Below are 23,652 nucleotides of genomic sequence, written 5' to 3' on the forward strand. Positions count from 1 at the left end.
CTAATTGTGCTTTGTGCCACTTCATTAACATACAATACACCCACAGTTTGCGCGCATAAACCCACAATAATGCACTCCCACACACGCCCACTTGCGCTTTGCCCTGGCATGAAAATTGCTTTTAGAATTAGCGCTCTCTTGAAAATTCACAGTCGTTGTGTGTATCGCTGCGCTTTGCACGCTCATGAAAATAGAGCCCTTAATCTATTATATATTAAGGTGTTACATATGTTATTTATTTTTATTTTTTTAGAGAGATCTGGGAACCTTGCATCTTTTGAGCAACACATTAAAAACAAATTATTGAGTATCTTTGCATTTCTTTACATAATCTTTACATAAACATAAACATGTATCTAGTGTGTGATGCTGATAACCTTTTAGGAAAAATAATGTTTGCAGAATTGTCCATAAGGTGATCCTCACACTTTAAAGACACATTAATTGTGTGAAGAGTCATTCAACCTGACCAAATATAATGCATACAGTTATATTGTTGGCTATCTCACAAAATGACATGGCTTGCCCTTTATCAACTTATATCGAGCTATTCATTTAATAACAAGCTTTTACATCTTAAATTATTTTCTAGATTTTAAGCTTAACCTTGAAAAATGAATAAGCCTATAATTTAAAATTGTGAACCAATATAGTCACTTTAATTTATATCAGATTATATTTACTGTATATAATATAGACATTATTTTCAGTTAGTTTTTCCAGTAGGAATCTCAAGCTTCTGCAATAGCGCAGTGTATTTCCTTGCGTTGGCTGTTTGCATAAAAATTACACACAATAATGTGTTTGAGCGTCAGGTTTAGTCATGAACTTAGGATCAAACTCTGAGTAGACAGAGAAAGTTTATAGTGAGCACAGTGAGACCACTGAATCCAATCGAACCGGTTTGGCTCTGTTTTTTATTTCAACAGTGCATTTGAATTTTAGATGTGTGCCAAGCACTGATGATGACTATAGGTGGAGGTCTTTGTTTATTGCATTTTGCTCTTTAACCAGCATCTCACAGCACAAGGGATCATTCACACACAATCATTTCTGGGACCATCTGTGCAGATGATAGGGTCCAGGACAACGCTTAAAGAAGATAATAGATCATAAATTAGATAATAAATTACTGATTTACACATCAGTTCACTATCCTCCCAGCTTTCAGAGTTTTAAAAATATCTATTGTCCAATTTCTGGATTTAAAACCACATACATTATGAATAAACAGTGTATGATTACAGTAAAATATGTTCAAGTGATGGAGCTAATTATTAAATTAACCCTGCTCAACACAAGGTTTTGGTTTCTTCTTTTCAGGTGGCATTTAAACTGTAACTGACTTTCTATTCTATATAACATTTTCATCTGAGTTGTAAACAAGTGTGGTGATCTACCTTGCAAATGAGCTTTCGTCAGATTTTGCTAATACTTACTGCTTATTAAGTTAACAAGGATTTGATGTTTGTTTGTTTGTTTGAGCCATGCCAGCTTCTATGGTTATTTTCATGGTGAAAACCAGGTTTAATAGTGGGGAAAACAACAACAATAAATAAATAAATAAATAAATAAGTATTAAGATATATGTTTAAGATAAATATTTTCTTAAAACTCTCAAAAAACAAGGGTGCCAATGAAATAAAACAATTTTCTCAAAGGAATAGAAATATTACAATCCAATAACATATGTTTGACAGTCAGTGGGTTCTGAAATGATGCAAATATGGGGGGATTTTCCCCTGGCAGTAAAAATGTGTTTGTGAATCTTGAGTCTATCTGACATCATGCGTTTAAATGACTTGGTCCCAGCGGTTATTAAAAGAGAATATACTTATTGTCCCAACAGCAGGAATTATTTCATGAAATGTATTGGTTAAGTAATGATCCCATTCTGATTGTCACTTGCTTTTACATATGAATTTAAAATAGGATTCAGAACTGTGGAAGGTATAGAGCACTTTCTGAGTTCTGAAGATAATTCCTCTGTGGTAGCATAACCTGTTTGCTCATTTCCAGAGATTACACAGTGGCTATGTACCAGCAGAAGATTATGTTAAAATCTTTAGCTTAAAAGGATGAAAATATGTTTAAAATATTCACAATTGTTGGGTGATCAGTTTTAATAGATTACAGTGCTTCAAGAAATTATTTTGATTTAGAAATTCATGAAATATATTCAGCTGTTGTGCAGTCTCAATGAACTTCAGTGCCAACAAAAGAGCAATGGCCGCTGAATTGTAAATTGAGCTTTGGTCAGGAATATGTATATCCTTTGCTGCTTGCTGTCAAAGGTGATGCCAATACATTTTGTCTATTTTACAACCTTAAAGCGGACTCCATCCATAAACATCTCTGAATCATTGTGAAGAGAATGAAGTTGGCAGAAATGCATACAAACAGTTATTGTCTTTGAGAACTTGAAGTCATATACAGTAGTATCGACCAAAATTGTATTTTGTTTATCTTCAGTTGAATTTTACGCTCAGTGCTCATGTGCTTGCACCTATCGCAGATGCAGATGTCATCTAAATATAAGCTACAATGAATACCTGAACCAATGACTTTTGCAATGCTATTTATAAAAAAATAAATAAAAAAAAAATAAAAAATGAGTTACTGATGAAATACTACATTGAGGCACTCCAAGTTCTTGCCATGCCATTATATGTTGGAGCGCCTGCTTTTGTGGTGGGCAATGTGTGCGGGCGGGCACTCACCGGACGTCATAGCACTATCGGGGTGTTGATCTATATCTCTCGGGCCCCTTTCAGTGGCTGGGCCCCGGAAAGCTGAGCGTAACGTGATTATGGTTTACTGAGATTTAGATGACTGTTTTCATCAACATGATATCACATATCCTAAACCCTCGTTGAGTGTGTGTGTGTGTGTGTGTGTGTGTGTGATGGCAATCTTGATTGCCCACTAGCATCCTGAACTTCTGCCATGTCAGCGTAATGTGTGTCAGAATGTGAAGGAGATGATAAGGGGGCATGAGAGAAAATCAATCAAACATTTTAAGGATATCACAATATCAATTAACCCTAAAACACACCTCTCACACCCAAGCATGCTTCCCTTTCCTACAGCCATATTCCTTCTGTAGCTCCCGAGGGACTGCACAAGGGAGGTATGAGAGGACTGTATATAGAGCGTGGAGATTTTAGAAAGATTTGTCACCAGACCAAGCCGTGCGTGCCTCCTCTCCTCTTTATCAAGCGGCTTTGCCTGTTCAGTACCAGCACTGTTTCTTGTCTGGGCTAAGCCAACACTGACAGTGCTCGCTGAGATTTATTGCGTTCACTGTGAGAGCAATAAACTCAAAATGCTTTGCTCATGTTTCTCCCGCCATATGGCTTCTGCATCTTCAGCAGGACAGCACGAGAGAGACAAATAAGGATAGGATATAGAGCACGGAGAGTTTGAGAATGAGTTGCTGCCGAATTGAGCCTTGCGTCTTTCCTCTTCTCCATTTCTTGCAGCATCACCTGTTCAATTTGACGATTACGATCCGCACACAACTATTGCCACATATGATATGATCACCTTAAATGGAGATTATGATGAGAGAGATGCTATAATCACTGGAGATTATGCCTGTCAGACAAAAAGAGTTTGATTGTGTTTATTGCGAGCATGACACTATCGGCTTGCATTCTGGGAAAGCTGACGCCGGAAAGCTCTCCTACCTATGTCTTGTGAGGATGGGATACAGAGCAAGGAGTGTTTGAGGATGATTTGTTGCCATCTTGAGTCATACGTCTTTCCTCTTCTCAATCTTAAGTGGCTTTGCCTGTTCAGTGAGCCCATGGCGTTTGCTGGTTCGGTTCAGCAGACTGCTTTTGTTCATGTTCTGCGATGATGTCAGGGATGTGTTTTCGCTACGCTTTTATAAGTGATGCATGATTTCCCGTGGGCAGGAAAATGGGACAAAGCAGTGCCTGAGTGTCACAAATGACACAAATTTGTTCTCCGTTCAACAAGGTCTCTGCCAGGAAATTGGCAGGTCTATGCGTGGCCCGGTGTCTGTTGAGTGACACCCCTGGCTAAATTTGTCAGGAATTCCCTTTTTGTTTTCCTTGCCGTGTGAGCCGAGAATGAGAGTATGACAACTCCTCTGAAATACAGGTCGGTTTCACCCTGTTGTAACCATTTTTGTTGGCATGCCAGAAGACTGCCATTTCACAACATTGAGATTAAAGGTGCCTCCTTGTCCACTAGTAGCCCTCTCACTTTTCTCACTGTCACAAACCGGGAACACATTTTTGCCGTGGCACTGATCACTTCATTGCCTGTCTTGCCTGTTAGAGATGTGCCAGAAGACTTCCATGTTGCAACACAATGACTTAAGAAAAACCAAGTGATTTCCCTGACCCTTGAGAGGGCCAGGGCAGAAAACACCTTTGTGTTCCCAGTGCAGCCCTCTCACTTTCCCCGGGTGCTCGACACTATTCTACTGGCCAGGGCCCCCTCGAAGTGGCGGATGTTTGCCTTAAAATAGTGACTTTGCTTACTGGTGTTCCTCCTGTGAGGACTCTGCATATTGCCCTGTGCAGAAGATACTCTGCTTCTTGCAAGGTCAACTGGATGCAGGACTTATTTCATCCATGCTTAAAGCATACTTCACTGCCATAGCAACCGGTCATTAAAATGTTTAAATCATGGTTTGGTCAGTAAATTTTTGTCTGACGGTAACCCTGATGACTCGCTAACACATAGAGAATAATGATCTTCTAACAGATGTAATAATGCATTAAACCAAATTGAGACTATAAACAACATGTAATGAACATTTAAACAACAAAAATCAAAATTCAAACCCTAGTGAGAATGCTGTTTGTAGACTACAGCTCAGCATTCAACACCATAGTGCCCTCCAAGCTAGATGAGAAACTCTGGGCTCTGGGCTTAAACAGCTCACTGTGCAGCTGGATCCTGGACTTCCTGTCAAACAGATGCCAGGTGGTTAGAATAGGCAGCAACATCTCCTCACTGACCCTCAACACTGGGCTGTGTTCTCAGCCCACTCTTGTATTCCTTGTACACACATGACTGTGTGGCAACACATAGCTCCAATGCCATCATTAAGTTTGCTGATGGTACATTTACATTTACATTTATGCAATTGGCAGACGCTTTTATCCAAAGCAACTTACCCTGCCCTTACCCTTACCCTTACCTTATTACAGGGACAATCCCCTGGAGCAACCTGGAGTTAAGTGTCTTGCTCAAGGACACAATGGTGGTGGCTGTGGGAATTGAACCAACAACATTTTGCTTACCAGTTCAGTGCTTTAGTCCACTACACCACCACTCCTATATCTGTTGGAGCTGCATCAGTCACAGAGAAAATTGCTGAGGTACCTGAATTACCAAATGAATATGCAGATCTGGTGGAAGCCTTCAGTAAAACCAAAACATCACAACTTCCCCCTCACCGTTCCAGTGACTGTGCCATTGAACTATTACTGGGCATGACACCACCTCGAGGCAGGATTTTTCCTTTATCTGAACCTGAAGCCAAGGCCATGAAAAGTTACATTGAGGAGGAGCTGGCCAAGGGTTTCATACGACCATCCACTTCACCTGTTGCAGTTGGATTCTTCTTCGTGGGCAAGAAGGATGGTGGTCTTCTGACCTTGCATCGATTATCGTGCTCTCAATGATATCACAGTGAAATTTTGTTACCCTTTACCATTAGTCCCGGCAGCACTGGAACAGCTACGAACTGCCAAGTATTTCACCAAACTGGATCTGCGCAGCGCATACAACCTCATTCGCATCAGAGAGGGGGACAAATGGAAGACAGCATTTTCCACCAGCAGTGGGCACTATGAATACTTGGTCGTGCATTTTGGCCTTGCCAATAGTCCTTCAGTGTTTCAGTCCTTCATCAACGATGTCTTCAGAGATATGTTGAACCGATGGGTGACTGTATACATCGACGACATTCTAATTTCCTGGAAGAACACATCGGACATTTCAGTGACATTCTCCAGCATCTAATCTCACACCAGCTCTATGCCAAGGCTGAGAAATGTGAGTTTCATCAGACATCTGTGTCGTTCTTGGGCTACATCCTGAGCTCTGAGGGGGTCACCATGGATGACAACAAGGTGTAGGCGGTCTTAAACTGGCCTCAACCATCCTCTCTGAAGGAACTACAATGCTTCCTGGGGTTCGCTAACTTTTACAGATGGTTCATCAGGAACTTCAGCATGATTGCTGCACCCCTTACTTCCATGCAAATAGGAGGGAGCACCAAACTATGTTGGTCTGCATCAGCATTACAAGCCTTTAGGGACCTCAAAGCCCGCGTCACCTCCGCTCCCATTCTGCATCATCCGAATCCAGACTATCCATTCGTAGTCGAGGTCGACACCTCGAACACCGGGATTGAAGCCATTCTCTCACAACGCCATGGGTCACATCCGAAACTCTACCCCTGTACCTTCTATTCCCGAAAACTCTCCACAGCAGAACAAAACTACGATGTGGGGAACCGATAATTACTCACCATGAAAGCAGCCCTGGAGGAATGGCGACATTGGCTGGAGGGGGCAAAGCATCCATTTCTTGTGTTGACAGATCATCAGAACCTGGAATATCTGCGCTCAGCAAAGAGATTGAATCCATGCCAGGCCAGGTGGGCACTATTTTTTATACGATTTGACTTCAAGATCACATATCGCCCTGGCACCAAGAATGTTAAAGCTGACACCCTCTATTGTCAATTCAAAGCTCAGAATCAGAACCAGAACCAGACACCAGAACCCATAATCCCCACATCTCTAATCATAGCCCCAGTCCAATGGGACATCATGACAGAAATTACCCAGGCCCAGTCTCAAGATCCGGTTCCTCACGATTGCCCAGAAGGCAAAACCTATGTGCCACAATCTTTATGGGAGAAGGTTTTACAGGGGGTCCATACCTCCACCAGCTCCGGGCAGCCCTGCATTACAGCTACACTCCAACTACTCCGGAACCAATTTTGGTGGAGAACCACGCAGGCAGACACCATTTATTATGTCAACCAATGCTCCACTTGTGCAGTAACCAAATCTTCCAGACTACTCCTGGCAGGTCTGCTTCAACTACTTCCCATCCCGCAGCGTCCATGGCCTCACATTGCAATTGACTTTATCACCGATCTTCTAGTCTCTCAAGGTAACACCACAATCTTAACAGTAATCAATCATTTTTCCAAATCATGTCGATTAATCCCTCTACCCAAGCTCCCCACAGCCTTCAAGACAGCAGAACATCTATTACATCAAGTATTTCAGTTCTACAGGTTACCTGAAGACATAGTATCCGACCGGGGTCTACAATTCACTGCTCGGGTCTGGACGGCCTTCTTCCGTCAACTAAATGTCAACATCAGCCTCACCTCTGGGTACCATCCTCAATCCAACGGGCAAACCGAACGTCTGAATCAAGAAATCACTCGTTTTCTTAGGATGTATTGCCATCAAAACCAAACCGACTGGAGCCGGTACCTGCTGTGGGCAGAATACAGCCAAAACTCACTACAGAAACCATCCACGGGCATGACTCCATTCCAATGCATGCTGGGATTTCAACCACCCTTATTCCCCTGGTCAGGAGAACCCACAGAATTGCCAGCCATCAACGACTGGCTCCGGCAGAGTGAAGAAGTGTGGAAAAAGGTGCATGTCCATCTACAGCAAGCTGTGAGGAGACAGAAAGAGCAGGCCAATCGGCATTGTCGCCCGAGTCCCCAGTATACACCAGGACAATAGGTCTGGCTCTCCACTCGCGACCTACGCCTTAGTCTGCCCTGCAAAAAACTCAATCCCAGGTATGTGTGTCCCTTCAAAATCTTAAAACAAATCACTCCCGTGTCATTTTGTCTTCAACTGCCCGCTAACTATCGTATTTCTCCCACATTTCATGTCTCACTGCTCAAACCTGCTGGTGGTCCGAGGGAGGAAGTGGAAGATAATGCTGTAACCCCCCCCCCCCCAATATTAGTGGACGGCGAGGAAGCTTACCAGGTTCAAGAACTCAAGGACTCCAGACGGCGGGGTCGCGTAATTCAATATCTGTTAGACTGGCAGGGATATGGTCCGGAGGAGCGGTCCTGGGTCAGTGCTGAGGACATTCTTGACCCCAACCTCATAATAGAATTCCACAGGACTCGCCCGCAAAGACCTGCCCCCAGACCCCGTGGAAGACCCCGACATCGCGTGCTTCCTCGCGTCGGGAGCCCTCGATAACCACCAGAGAGCACCGTCACCCGAGTATTAACTGTTCTTATGAAGTACGATTCCCATCATCCTCAGGGGGACTGATTACAATACACCTGTACCCAATTAATTGACTATTTAAGCACTGCAAACACAGGGCTCAGTGCAATGTCTTGTTTTTGCCCCGGCTAACATTTTGTGTCAGAGTGTTTTTCGATTCTAATCTGTCTGTGTTTGAACTACTGCCTGTTATTATCGTCTTGACTCACTGCTGCCTGCCTTTTTACCTTGATCTGTGCCTGGAATTCTCTTTGTCATTGTTTGCTGCCTGCCTCGTCCCTCTGTCTGTTTTGTGACCATGATTACTGGATTTGCCTACATTGCTGTATATTTTGGATATTGACCTCTGCCTGTTATATTCTCTATATTCTCTGTGACCTTACTAGCAAAGCTGCAAATGGATCTACCTTCTGTTTCCCCTGAGTCTATGTTACACATACATACATGTTTTATTTCGCATTTTCATTTATTGCCTCATGAAACAAACAGAATATGGGAAATGGCATGACATTACTTACAGCAGATGACTAAAATAAGCCCCAAGACAACGTAACAAGGTGCAGAGATGTTTAAATAATCCTCACAGAGCGACATGAGCTTGGCTCTCACTCACACAGACATACTGTGTGCACACGCGCACTGTCGCTTGCAGCTGCCTGAGTTTCTGCCTGAAGAGAGAAGCCACAGGCAGTCAGAGGATTTCAGCAGCAAGCAAATAAACCGTAACAAACTATCAGCGAAAATATTGGTGGAAATTCCATTATCGGCATGATAATAATATTTAGATTTTCCCAGTTATCAGCCAATAATATATCGGCTGCTGATATTTCTTACACCCCTAACAAAGATAAAGCAAAATTTTAAATAAAAACATCCATATTTACAATGAATTGATGAGTCTGTGAAGCCACATTTACAAAAGGGTAAACCTTATCAATGAAAATGCGCACATAGTGATTTCAAATTGGATGGCCGCAGCGTAGACTCTGTTTATTGTGCATGTCTGGAGCTTGTCGAGAGTAACATTAACTAAGATACTACATCATATACATTTTCCACTTCTTGAAATGTCTATGTTAACGTTTCTCAGATTTACACAGTGGGCTCTATTTTCACAAGTGCGCAAGGCGCAGCTCTAGGCGCAAGGACCGTACACTATGTCTTATCCCATTTTCATGAGAGCGCTAATTCTAAGCGCAATATTTGTTCCAGTGTAAAGCGCAATGGGTGTGGGTGGGATTGTTTGTGCTATCTGTGGGTGTATGCATGCAAACTGTGGCTATATTTTATGTAAATGAATTGGCACAAAGCACAATTTGCTATTTTCCTGAGAAATAGGTCACTGCACGCTGAAACATTTCAAAAGCAGGTCTGTTTTCAGGCTAAATTCAGTTCCTACATTTGCAGTTTGGAGATTCCACCAGCAGGTGATAATAAATTTCATGTCCAAACTCTAAAAATACAGTGGAACATCAAATTATGGAACTTACATCCAAATCCTGACGAGAGTAATATTTTATATCAAATAATTTATATTCTTCTAATTCTTTGCATGCAGTCCATTTACACTACCAACTTCTTATGAATGTGCTATCTTTGTTTATATCGCTGGTGCTTGACAGGGAATGGACTATATAATAGTACGCTGACGGTGCAATAACCAGAGGAGAACGTCAGAATTGAATTGCACTTGAGCCAGCCCAGTAATGCGTTAAGTGAGGTGTGTATGACTTTCTTTCTTCACCAGAACACATTTGAAGAAAAATAGAAAAATATCTTAGCTCAGTAGATCCTTAAAATGCAAGGGAATGGAGATTTCTGTTTTGAAGAGCAGCACTGTTTACAAGTGAGGAGGAACGCTGTACAGTAGCTTGGTTGGTTTTGGTTTAGATCTGTATTTATCTGTTTCTTTACTCACAATGGTGCTTTTGTGTGCTTATCCTGGATGTCTCAACCGGGTGGAGAATGTGAGATTAATTCTGTATCATGGCAATGCGTATATGTCATGAGAGACAGCTTGAACTCCACCCTCTCATGAAGCTTACCAGAAGCAATGATTTAGAGTTAAAAACGACTTAAATATTGATATTTTTTTGCACCAAAAGTGATCATATCAGTACAGTAAAAGATTATTTTAAATTTTCTGTTTTGATACTATAGTCATTCCTGATGACAAATTCAAGTGCTCAAATAAATATTTCACATAATTAATGTGATAACTTCAGCTCTAAATCTGCTTCTGTCTGCCACGGGATATTGTTAGCTCGTGGTAAAATACATCAATAAGCTCTGCTGCTAAGAGCTGACTGGTTGGTTTAGTGGTAGTAATATTGTCATTGATGAAAAAGGGTGCAGGTTCAAAATCGCCCTTTTGTAACTTTTTTATTTTAATAATCCAAGATTGCATCCGCACATCTATGGATGTATATCTTGAGTGGGGACACATGTTTCCATATTTCTTTGCGATTTGACTGGAAAGGAGCAAGTAGTGTGCATGTCTGTGTGCATGAAAGAACATTACAGTTGTCACTCGATGCCACTGATAACAGCAACGAGCACTCATTATACCATTGAAAATAACACATTATAGCGGTGGATTGCCACTTATTTGAACACACACTCACAAACAAAATTGAAACTCCTGCTCAAGAACTGGCAATGTTCCCAAACCCCCCTGCACACGATGGAGAAATACCATCCACCCAACCACCCAATTTAAAGTTATATGTGCCTTAACATGAACTTCCGTCAAAACATTATTGTACCCTACATGGGATGCATATGAGATTTCAAGAAGACAAAATTATTTTTTTGTTATGCATGGCAAGTGGACTCTTAATAAAAATAATAATAATCGGCCAAATAATAATACAGAGTGTCTATTTGCACCTGCAAATAAATAAATAGCATCTGCCACACAGTACAGCTATTTTCACCCCAATAGTCTAGTGGAACCACAGAAATATACAACAAACTAAAAAGAGATATTGCTGCAGTGGCGTGGAGTGTAAAGACGGTGTGTGAATGTGTACTGTTTTCCAAGCGACTGCGGTTCGAATTCGCATTTTGTCCCACTCTTTTCCCATTTCCTGTCTCCACTCTTAATACTTTCTTTAATACTACTCAAAATAATATATCAAAATGAATATAAATGTTGATTTCATCACAGTGATTTGGTCACTGTGAATGTTGTGAGTGCAGAGAAGGGTTTGATCCGGAGGTGTGATCAGTCGATCGCTCTTGTTCCTGCAGCTCTGCATCAATTGTGTGTAGATTGCATCACTGTATTACTAATAGTAGTAACCATGTTTTTTTTTTTTTTTTTTTTGGCAGAAACCATAGTTTTAATGCAATTACCCATGGTGTTAGCACAGTAATATTGTGGGGGAATATAGTAACCATGGCTAATTTTGTGGTTACTGTAAATTTACAAAAAATACCATGGTGGAACATGGTTACTGTGGTAAAACCAAGGTTATTTTTTCTAAGATAAGGTTAAGGTATAGGTTTAATGTAGTGTGTCTCTGGTACTTTAAATAAACACAATAAACACACTGAAGTGATGCCCATACTGTATGTTAAATATGGGTGCAAATACTATCTGACACTATTTGCACCAGGGTGCAATTAGTATCTACCATTATTTGCACTAGGGTTGGGGTGCAAATAATATCTGCCGGTATTTGCACTAGGGTGTAAATACCATATACCATTATTTGCACCAGGGTGCAAATAGCATCTGCCATAATAATAAATTATGTTGTAAAGTTGTAGACTATGCCTTAGTTATTGTTATGGTCTTAGTTACTCTTACAATCATTGTTACCCATTTTGGTAACACTTTAGTTTAGGGATCAGAAATTAGACAGTAATTAGTGACTAATAATGTAACACAATTTTTGTTCCTGGGTAGTAAGTGTCATTTCCTTATTGCTTATGCCTCAAAAGTATAGAAAATGGCTATTATACTCCACAAACTTTGCTTTTGTGACCAGGACAGTGATATTTTGAAATGTACCTATTTCTAATGAGAAAATGGGTGAATTTGTGTATTTTCGTTCACATAAAGTAAGAAAACAACAACATATGAATCCAAATGAACATGTATTTATACTAAAGTAATACAAAAATTACTACAAATTCTTTAGAAGTGAGTAGTTTTTCGAGATTTACGATTATTACTTTCACGAATCAGCCCCCAAATGTCTCCCATCATGTTCTCATTATACTGTCCTTGGTAGCGGCGTTCAAAGTCCAGTATATCCTGATGGAAGCGCTCGCCTTGCTCCTCCGAGTACGCTCCCATGTTCTCCTTGAAGATGAGCATCAAGGATATGGACTTTGAGGGACATCCTACAGCCCACTGTGCTGTATTTCATCACCAGAGTCTCAACCAGCTCCACGTATTTTTCAGCCTTGTGATTGCCCAGGAAGCCCCGAACCACTGTGACAAAGCTGTTCCAAGCCGCTTTTTCCTTACTAGTGAGCTTCTTGGTGAATTCATTGCACTCCAGGATCTTCTTTATCTGTGGTCCGATGAAGACACCGGCTTTGACCTTTGCCTCAGACAGCTTAAGGAAGAAGTCTTGAAGGTACTTAAAGGCTGCCGACTCCTTATCTAGAGCTCTGACAAAATGTTTTATAAGGCCCAATTTGATGTGCAGTGGTGGCATCAGCACCTTCCGGGGGTCCACCAGTGGCTCCCACTTGACGTTGGTTCCTCCCCACAGAGAACTCGGTCCGCTGTGGCCAGTCCCACCTGTGGTAGTGCGTCTTGGTGTCCCTGCTGTACCAAAGGCGTCCCGAAAAATCATTTTATAATTAAAAACTTTTACAATTTTAATTTAACTTATTTTATAACATAAAATTCTGAGCAACAATTGTCCATCTTACCTTCCAGAGTTTTTTTGCAGTGCTCGTAGGTGAAATGAGGTGCCCAGGGTTTGTCTTGATCCCCGACAGGCATGCCGAAATATGCCTTGTAGGCCTCACACATCTTAGCAGATGCTTCCACGGAGTACTTTTTCGCTCGTCTTGATAAATTGGCCGCAGACATAGCAAAATGTGTCTGCTGGATGCTTGCAGCCTCTTGATGCCATCTCAGAAAAATGCAGATATGTATCCGCTTAGGCAGCTGGAACTAAACTGAACTGGTGGGTTTAAGGCCCCTGTATTTATACACTATTTATATTACTGGAAAGTTCTAGAAGTTACTCCAAGTTTACTCAGCACTAAATCTATCTGGAATGTTCTGGAAAATAGGTAAATTTCAAAATGTCACTGTCCTGGTCACAAAAGCAAAGTTTGTGGGGAATAATAGCCATTTTCTATACTTTTGAGGCATAAGCAATTAGGAAATAGCACTTACTACCCAGGAAGCAAAAAAAAAAATTAAATATAATTTGTTACACGGTGTAATTGGACTTGAAAGGGACTAGTTACGGACTTGTTTGGAATAATATGGTATTTATTAGGCCTTTGTTTGTTGATTTCTTACTCTTGCCTAATAGCCTCTTTACATTTGTTTTTTCCTAACAATTAACTTATTAGGTAAAAACAAAATATACCAATAGCTAGTAAGGTGCAAAATACATCCTATATAGGTTCTCATTACACTATGTTAATGTAAAACTTATAAGTATAAAATAAATATAGAAGGCAGAGACTTTTGATGCTTAGTGTAAATAGCGACAAAAAGTATCCTCTTTGCACTAAGGGCAAATAGTATTAGATGCTATTTGCACCCCTAATTAAATACTAACATATAGTATAGGGGCATCACAGCAGCATGTTTATTGTGTTTATTTAGAGTCCCACAAAAATTCTACACCAACCCTACCCCTAAATCTAACCCTAACCTTCCCCGCATTGTTGAAATACTATACACATTCTACATGTATTTAATACTTATAAGCCACACATTCACAGAGAGTACTGAGAAGGATGTATTTTGCATCATATTAGCTAATGATATGTTTTGTTTTTAGCTAAGAAATTCATTGTTATGTCAAAAGCAAATATAAAGGGGCTATAAAGCAAGAATAAGAAATTAGCCAATAAAGGCTTAATAAATATGCTATAATGCCAAACAAGTCCATAACTAGTCATTTACAAGTGTAATTATAAGTCATGAATTACTGTCTAATTTCTGATCCCTAAAATAAAGACCATAACAATAACTAAGGCATAGTCTACAACTTTAAAATACATATCAGCGATTTAGGTAATTATCTGGTTAAGGCTTTATTCCAAAAAGAGTTCAAATGACCCAAAAATGTTTAAATGCTCCATAGAGTGTACATCTATTCAGAATATTCCTGCTCATGTGATACAAAAAACTGAAAGTTTTTTTTTTTTTTTTTTTCTTTAAACTGTACTAAATGTTAAATGTCCTTGAGCTCTGCAAAGACACTGTATAAATTAAACTATTGTTATTATTATTATTATTATTATTATTATTATTATTATTATTATTATTATTGTTATTGTTGTTATTATTATTATTTTCCCACTATTCTGTTCTGAAAAAACTAGAGAGGCTCATGCTGCTTTCAAGTGGACCTTGGAAGCGCAGTGTTAGGCATTCGTTACAACATGTCACACATTCAAGTGGAGGAAAAAAGAATACATAAGAAGTCAACTTAAACAAATACACAATGAACAATGACAAAAACATTTTTCTGATGTACCAGTGAATAAAACATAAGTTAATAAACTTACATCACTAATATACAACAAATATGATTTATTAATGCGTGGTATCTAACAAATGATTAATTTGCTTAAACGAGTACATGTACACGTACGTACAACAAATTAATATTATTGAAATTAAGGATAGAAGTTGAAATATTTTTTGCTAAATTTTTCCATCATCTTTCCTGTCCACAAGCCCCTTCCAACATAACATCTCAGCATTTCCCACTCGTAAGTTCGACTTTGCTTGATTGTTCATGTGCACAGAACTGGTAATTGTTATTGTTGTTATTATTATTCTTTTCCCGCTATTCTGTTCCGAAAAAACTAGAGAGGCACATGCTGCTTTCAAGTGGACCTGGGAAGCGCAGAGTTTGGCATTCGTTACAACAACATGTCACACATTCAAGTGGGTGAAAAAAGAATACATAAGAAGTCAACTTAAATACACAATGAACAACGACAAATGCTTTTTTTTCCCCTGACGTACCAGTGAATAAAACATAAGTTAATAAACTTACATCACTAATATACAACAAAAATGATTTATTAATGCGTGGTATCTAACAAATTATTAATTTGCTTAAACGAGTACATGTACGTACAACAAATTAATATTATTGAAATTAAGTATAGAAGTTGAAATATTTTTGATAAAATTTTCCATCATCTTTCCTGTCCACAAGCCCCTTCCAATGTAACATCTCAGCATTTCCCAATCGTAAGTTCGACTTTGCTTGATTGTTCATGAGCACGGAACTCGTAACTATGATATTTCTGACTCCATTTGAAGGGCACAATAACAATGTAATTAAATAATAATAATAATAATAATAATAATAATAATAATAATAATTATTATTATTATTATTATTATTATTATTATATTAATAGGCATATACAAGGCATATTTTATTTATAGAAACTATAACTTTAATCTCCAGAGTAACATTTAAAAATGTGTGTTTCACTTAGCTTTGACACACTTCTGGTTTAAGCCTAGCCCATATCCAATTCTGTCGGAGTACAGATACAGAAAAAGATAATGGCTTTGCTGCACACCCCAATGGCATTGTGCCCTGGCTCATATGTGGTGCATATGGAGCAGGTGCTCCGATTATGGAGCACCTGCCAATGCCTAATTGCCGTGATTTTATAGGGTTTCAGAAATCGGTACTCCTGAGAGGAGCTCCCATAGTGTCAGCGACTGACACGGTGTCTTGTTCCATCTTTTCAGGGAACTAAGGTTACAATTTTAATAATAAAAAGACACATGGTTTAACCTATGGCTATCATGGTCTTTTACAAATACCACTGTTAAAACTATGGCTACTATGGAAAAACTATATGGTACATTTATATTATTATCATTTATAGAACAAACCATTAGTTCCCTATCTGTCACTCACTCGACGTTGTCTCGATGTAGTGACAGTAGGGGTCACTCTTGGGAGCCCGAGACACCTCTGGTCTTTGATAAAAGGCCAATGAAAATTGGCGAGTGGTATTTGCGTGCCACTCCCCCGGACATACGGGTATAAAAGGAGCTGGTATGCAACCACTCATTCAGATTTTCTCTTCGGAGCCAAACGGTCATGCTCATTGAGCTGAATGCCCACGACTGTTTATTCACCTCCGCTGGATCTGACGGCGCATTTCAGTGGCTTCTCCCCCCTCTGCACTGGTGCAATGCAGAGAATGCCCCTGGGCGCTTCGGCAGAAATAAAAGAGTATATTTCTCTAAAAGAGTATATTTCTCTAAAAGAGCGGCACACACGGAATGTCTTTTTAAAGACGCGTCTTTCTAAAGATGCTTTTCCGATTGTGTGTTATTCCTGGTTGCGCTCGTTATCTCTTGCCTTCTGACGGTCACGATCACTGTCTTTCATGTCTGGGCACTGCTCACACGGAGACAGCGTTCGTGGATGGTCATGTTCTCATTGCGAGGACATGTCCATGGCAACGATGCAGTTGCAGCTCGCCTTCGTAAGAAAGCAAGCCACCCCAGAGGCTTCCCGCCTCGGTCCTTTTACCCACGGGTATGAGGCCAGCGCAGCTAGCACTGGGGGCGATTTGGGGACCCCAATGGGCCAGGTATCCCCCAGCGGACCTCCCATTCCCCAGCACGCTCGTCTGCCCCGATCGGGCTTCCGGATGAGTCCGCCGGCTCGTCTCACGGCGAGTTCGACCTCTTATTCGGAGCCCGCGAAAGTGATGAGCTCTCGAGCGCAGCATCGGAGAGCGGGCTCGTCCAGTCGGAAGCCTCAGCTGGGCTCCTCCCTTCACAGTCTGACGCGGAGATGATGACATGCTTTCCTGGGCAGCCGCGAGCGTCGGCTAGAATGGAACCCTCTGCTCTTCCCTGAACCCTCGCGGCTCGATGATTGGTTCCTGGGCTTGCGGCGCCGCTCAAAGCACCTATGCCCCTGTCCAAGGCCTGCAGGTTTACGTCATCTCTGACGGCCAAGGCCTACGGTGCCGCTGGACAGGCCGCCTACGCCCGGCACGCCATGGCTCTCCTGCAAGTCCGCCATTGCTCTAAAGGATCTGCACGAGGGTAGTTCCGCCCCGGGATTGATGCAGGAACTGCGCTCGGCGACCGACCTCGCTCTCCGAGCGATGGAGGTCACGGTGCGGTCTCTCGGGCGGACGATGTCCACATTAGTGGTCCAGGAGAGCCACCTTTGGCTCAACCTGGTCGAGATGGGTGAGACCAACAGGACATAATTCCTTGCTGCCCCCATATCACAGCCTGGCCTATTCAGCGACACCATCAAGGACCCGCACCCCGTCTACTCATCGCCAAGGGCGTCCCCCTGCGGTGACTGCACCGGCTCCACCGCAGCCCGCCCCTTTGGCCCGGCCCCGGTGTGGAGCCCACCACAGGAAGCAGATGCCTGCGGTGGTAGACACGATCACTCAGGCTAGGGCCCCCTCTATGAGGCGCCTGTATACCTTTAAGTGGCGTCTGTTCGCTAAGTGGTGTTCTTCCCGTCGGGAAGACCCCCAGAGATGCGCAGTCGGATCAGTGCTTTCCTTCCTGCAGGAGAGGTTAGAAGGGAGGCTGTCCCCTTCCACCTTGAAGGTGTACATTGCCGCCATAGCAGCACACCACGACGCAGTCGACGGTAAGTCCTTAGGGAAGCACGACCTGATCATCAGGTTCCTAAGAGGCACCAGGAGGCTGAATCCCTCCAGACCAAGCCTCGTTCCCTCATCGGACCTCTCTGTAGTTCTTCAGGGTCTACAGAGAACCCCCTTTGAGCCTTTGCAGTCAGCCGAGCTTAAGGCACTCTCCTTGAAGACAGCCCTCCTGACTGCGCATACTTCCATCAAGAGGTAGGTGACCTGCAAGCGTTCCCTGTCAGCGAAACATGCCTGGAGTTCGGTCCAGGTTACTCACACATGATCCTGAGACCCCGACCGGGCTATGTGCCCAAGGTTCCCACCAACCCTTTTAGGGACCAGGTGGTGAACCTGCAAGCACTGCCCCAGGAGGAGGCAGACCCAGCCCTGTCGTTGCTGTGTCCGGTGCGCGCTTTACGCATCTATTTGGATCACATGCAGAGCTTTAGAATCTCTGAGCAGCTCTTTGTCTGCTTTGGTGCACAGTGGAAAGGAAGCGCTGTCTCCAAGCAGAGGATCGCCCACTGGCTCATTGACGCCATAACTATGGCATATTTCGCCCAGGACATGCCGCCCCCGGTAGGGCTACGAGCCCATTCTACCAGGGATGTAGCGGCTCCCAGGGCACTGGCCAGGGATGCCTCTCTGACAGACATTTGCAGAGCAGCGGGCTGGGCAACGCCCAACACCTGTGCAAGGTTCTACAACCTCCGGGTGGAACCAGTTTCATCCCAGGTAGTGGCACGCAACACAAGCAGATAAGCCCGGGATAGCCGGCCGGGTGTATCGCTTGCACATAGCGCCTTCCACCTCCTTTTGAGCTGAAGACGTGCACCATTAATTCCCAGTAGTGTTCACAAGTTTGTTCCCTGATTGACTTCCTCCGAGCCCTGTGACAGTCGAGTTTTTGGGGAGATTCGCTGCCAGCCCAGTACACGCGCTAACTAAGAGCCCTGTTCTGGGGTAGGTGCTCCGCATGTGGTGGTTCCCTGTAAGGCTAACCCCATGCGATATGTATCTTCCGCTAATTCGTTTCCCTGTTGGCAAACTGCATCTTCCTTGGGCAGAGCCCCTCTGTCCCAGTCTCCATGTTTGTAGTAACTCCTCCCCCATTGGGCAGGATCTACCTTGAAGACTCTCCATATGGTTAGAAAGACCATGTGATGTATTTTCCCACTTAAATATCCCCCCCTCTCTTTGGGCGAGGTGTGGTCTCCGCTGTGTCTTCCCCTTGGGAGGGACACCCCCCGACTAGACCTTGTAGCCCAGTCAGATTATCCCCCTTCTTTTCTAGGGAGTGGAAAAAAAGAAGGGGAAAAGAGGCCACGACTGGGTTAAGCCTGTCTCTATCTTTTGGGTAGTCGACTTGTCCCCAAAAAGGGCTGTTCGACACTCCTAACTATGTTGGGGGAGGTTACGTGTCGACCTGGTGTGCTGGCTATGAGGCACACAGTAGTCTGCCCACTACACACTGCCAGTTCACGTAACACAGTTCAGCCAATTGTGGCGTTTCGTATAGGGACCCCTAGTGTCACTACATCGACACAACGTCGAGTAAGTGACAGATAGGGAACGTCATGGTTACTTGTGTAACCTCTGTTCCCTGATGGAGGGAACGAGACATTGTGTCCCTCCTGCCACAACGCTGAACTACCTGCTGAAATGGCCGGAACTTATATCGGCTCCTCAGCATAAAACCTGAATGAGTGGTTGCATACCAGCTCCTTTTATACCCATATGTCTGGGGGAGTGGCATGCAAATACCACTCGCCAATTTTCATTGGCCTTTTATCAAAGACCAGAGGTGTCTCAGGCTCCCAAGAGTGACCCCTAGTGTCACTACATCCAGGAACGGAGGTTACACAAGTAACCATGACGTTTTCCTTCAGTGTAAAATAGGTTCTAATGCTCTTAGGTTGTAAGAAAAATAAAAAGGCTTGGTTTGCCTGTTGAAGAATGGACAGAAATGGTTTCCCCATTTAGTAGATCCCAACTTAGTAGCACAGTCAGAATATTTTAATTTAGCCTATATAAATTTGGTGCAAATAAAAATGTAATTTAAAATAAATAATTGTAATATATATTATATATATATTATATATATATATATATATTTTTTTTTTTACAGATGTTACTAATTTGTCATATAATGCCAACTTAAGAAAGATAGAAAGAAAGAAAGAAATAGAGTTCTCACCTTCACAACCTCTCTCGATCTGTCCGACACAGGCCAGTGCATCTGACATCAGATCCGCCAGACGACCGTTTAGATCCACAGATGCCAAACATCCCTGAAATCCCTCTCCAGCGTGAACTAACTTGTGTAAGTCTTTATACATATCCTTTGGCACACCACCGATATACAGATCTCCTATAAAGAAAGCCAGAAAAAATCAGATTAATCATGTAATATCATGTTCTTGATCATATAGTTGAAAATCATATTTATAGAGTTGATATCCATTACTCACATTATCTCATTTTTCTTTCTGTAATATCAGATCATCACATTGCTGCACTCTAGTGGTGTCTGAATGTACTTGACAAAGTTACCAGAATTCAGGATTTGTACTATTTTTTATTTTATTTCTTTCTTTATTTTTTCAAGTCTTGTTTTTTGTTACTATATAGAAACAATAGTATTTTGGGCTATAATAATTGCTTTTACTAAGCACATGTGTGAAACACTGCTGTAATGTTGCAAACAAATTCAAAGCAGGGAAATATTAAATTAAAATACATAATAACATTGCTAACTTAAACGGGTAGTTCACCCAAAAATTTTAATTGTCTAATTTCCTTACGCTCATGCCATCCCAGATGTGTAAGACTTTCTTTCTTTCAGCTCTGTAGGTTCATACAATGCAAGTGAATGGTGACCAGAACTTTGAATCTCCAAAAATAACAAAGTCAGCCAGCATAAAAGTAATCCATTGGTTAAATCAATGTCTTCAGAAGCCATATGATAGATGAGGGTGAGAAACAGGTCAATATTTAAGTCCTTTTTTTACTATAAATCTTTAGGATCAGGACAGGGTCGGCAGCAGCCACTGGGGAGAGGTTGGATTCCTCCAGGGGTCCGACAGCAGTGAGGGCAGCGCCTTCAGAAAAGCGACCCCTGTAGGAACTGCAGACCTCCTCCTCCTCCTCCTCCTCTTCTTGGGGGTTTTAGAAGGGAGAGCAGCAGGAGGAGGGCTCCATGTCTCAAAGGACGTCTGAGGATTCTCCTCCAGAGGAAGGGAGCGGTCATCCTAGGCATCATTATCAGCAGTCTCTAAAACAGATGGCAATGAAAATGAACTCCATCAGGCTCCAGCTCATGGTTATCTTAGGCATCTAAAACCTGAAGGGCTCATTCAGACCTGCGCTGAAAAGATCCTTGAGTGCCACCTCACCAAAATCTACTCCGGAGAAGATTTTCAAGAACTCCTGGGCAAACTCCTCAATTGATCTCTACCCCTTCTGAAGAGAGATCCCATGATGGAAACACTGAAAGGAGTTGGCAACATCCGAACGGGAGCTTCCCTCAAAATAAATTCCCATGCCCGCAGAGTCCAAATTGGCTGGTTCATAATGTCAGGAACCTGGAAAATGGACTCAATTGCAGGGCATGGGATGAATAAGGGAACTTTGTTAACAATAATATAAAAACATAACTGAGCGAAAAGATAAATAAACTGACAGGAAACCATCAGACTGACAAGACTGGAATGCTGAACACAAGGAAAAAAAGCCACAACATGAACCAGCAATAAACAGAAAAACAAGGCAGGAATATATACGCAAAAGGAAATAGGGAACAGGTGAAACACATACACAATCAAATGCTAACAAGGGGCTGTGGTCAGGGAGCAAACTAATAGGAAGAGCAAGAAAGCAGATGGCAAAACACAAACAAAGCCATGTGCTCAACAAAGACACAACAGCATATAAAAGAACAAGGAGGCGTGGGAAAAAATACAGAGATAACAGGATCCTAACACAAAAAATAAAGCAAAAACAAAACCAAGATGGCAGGATCCTGGCACATACATATGAGATGGCATGAGGGTGAGTAAATGATGAGTGAATTTTCATATTTGGGTGAACTATTCCTTTAAGTTTTTCTCTAATTAGAGAATTAAACATTAAACCATATATCCATATCCTCTGACCGCCCCCCCCCCCGCCCCCCCAACACACACACACCAAAGCAGGAATGGGCAACAATCAGGAACACTGGCTATGTAAATTGGTTGGTAAAATAACTGTGCATCTTTTTACCTTTCAAGTCAAGGTTTTTGGCACCCACGGTGGTCTGTGTGATGATTTTTGTGTCTATTTTGACAGTGTGCAGGTTATTAATGTCTCTGGAGATCACGATATTGTGCCAGCGATTGTCACTGAGGGGTTTATTTGAGTTTCCTTTGATCAGATAAGCGCCGTTTCCCATATCTGAGACATAATGAAGGTAGCTGGAAAAAAAGATATTGTGTAATTAAAATAAGGCAGAGGCTCTTTGCACTAAGTGCAAATAGCGATAGATGCTACAAAGTGGCAGTTTCTATTTTCACTTCTAATAAAATACTAACATACAGTAGGCTATAGGGGCATCACTGCAGTGTGTTTATTGTTTATTTAGAGTCCCACAGACACTCTACACCCACTCCAACCCCTAACCCTGACCTTACCTTACAAAAAAAATAACCATGGTTTAACTACATTAACCATAGTCTCATCATGGTATTTTGTAGTAAAATCATAGTAACCACAAAATTAAACATGGTTACTATATTAACACCATATTATTGTAGTATGGTTAATTGCATTAAAACTCTGGATTCCTTCAAACTTCGTTACTACTGTACAATATTACTATAGTAAAACATGGCAAAAGGGATAGTTCATCCAAAAATGAAAATTCTCTAATAATTTACTCACCCTCATGCCTTCCCAGATGTGTATGACTTTCTTCTTCAGAACACAAATGAAGATTTTTAGATGAATATTTCAGCTCTATAGGTCCATAAAATGCAAGTGAATGGGTGCCAACATCTTGAAGCTCCAAAAAGCACACATTGCAATCATAAAAGTAATCCATACTCCAGTGGATTAATGTCTTCTGAAGTGAAACAATAGGTGTGTGTTTAAGAAATAGGTCAATATTTACAACTTTTTTTCTTAAAATGTTCGCTTCTGGCCAGCTGTGCCAAGAACTGTCATAAGGGTGGAGTTCAAACTGCCTTTCACGTCACGTAAGCGCTTTGGCATGTCAATATCATAGGATCTCTCGGATGGTCTGAAATCGGCAGTGGAAAAATGTTCACGGCACCACCTATATATTTTGAGTGACTCAATGTTTTGATATCCCAGTGAACAGCAAGCAGCCATAGCTTCAGTCGCTCAGGATCATTGATAGGGAATCTGTGAAAAGTTAGTCTTTCTTCTTGCAATTATACCTGCAGATGTAACGTTTTTCAGTAGGTTGAGGCATCTAGGATAAGAACACGCAAACACCAACTTGAAAAAGAAACATACAAATACAAATCTATAGCAAAACCAGTTCAGCTTCTGTGTA

At 41.8% G+C, this 23,652-nt stretch overlaps 1 protein-coding gene across 1 annotated transcript in view; it reads right to left on the bottom strand.

Moving 5' to 3' along the window:
• The window catches only part of nrxn1b (neurexin 1b), a 582,675-nt gene that overhangs the window by 336,532 nt on the left and 222,491 nt on the right, over positions 1–23,652 (bottom strand). Inside the window, exons 10-11 of the mRNA XM_051650892.1 lie at positions 22,359–22,549; positions 20,293–20,466 (exon numbers count right to left, since the gene is read on the bottom strand). Of these exons, the coding sequence (XP_051506852.1) occupies positions 20,293–20,466; positions 22,359–22,549 (365 nt within the window). The remainder of the gene's footprint in view (positions 1–20,292; positions 20,467–22,358; positions 22,550–23,652) is intronic.

This window comes from Myxocyprinus asiaticus, chromosome 23 (genome assembly GCF_019703515.2).
Source record: "Myxocyprinus asiaticus isolate MX2 ecotype Aquarium Trade chromosome 23, UBuf_Myxa_2, whole genome shotgun sequence".
In the NCBI taxonomy this organism is placed as follows: domain Eukaryota; kingdom Metazoa; phylum Chordata; class Actinopteri; order Cypriniformes; family Catostomidae; genus Myxocyprinus; species Myxocyprinus asiaticus.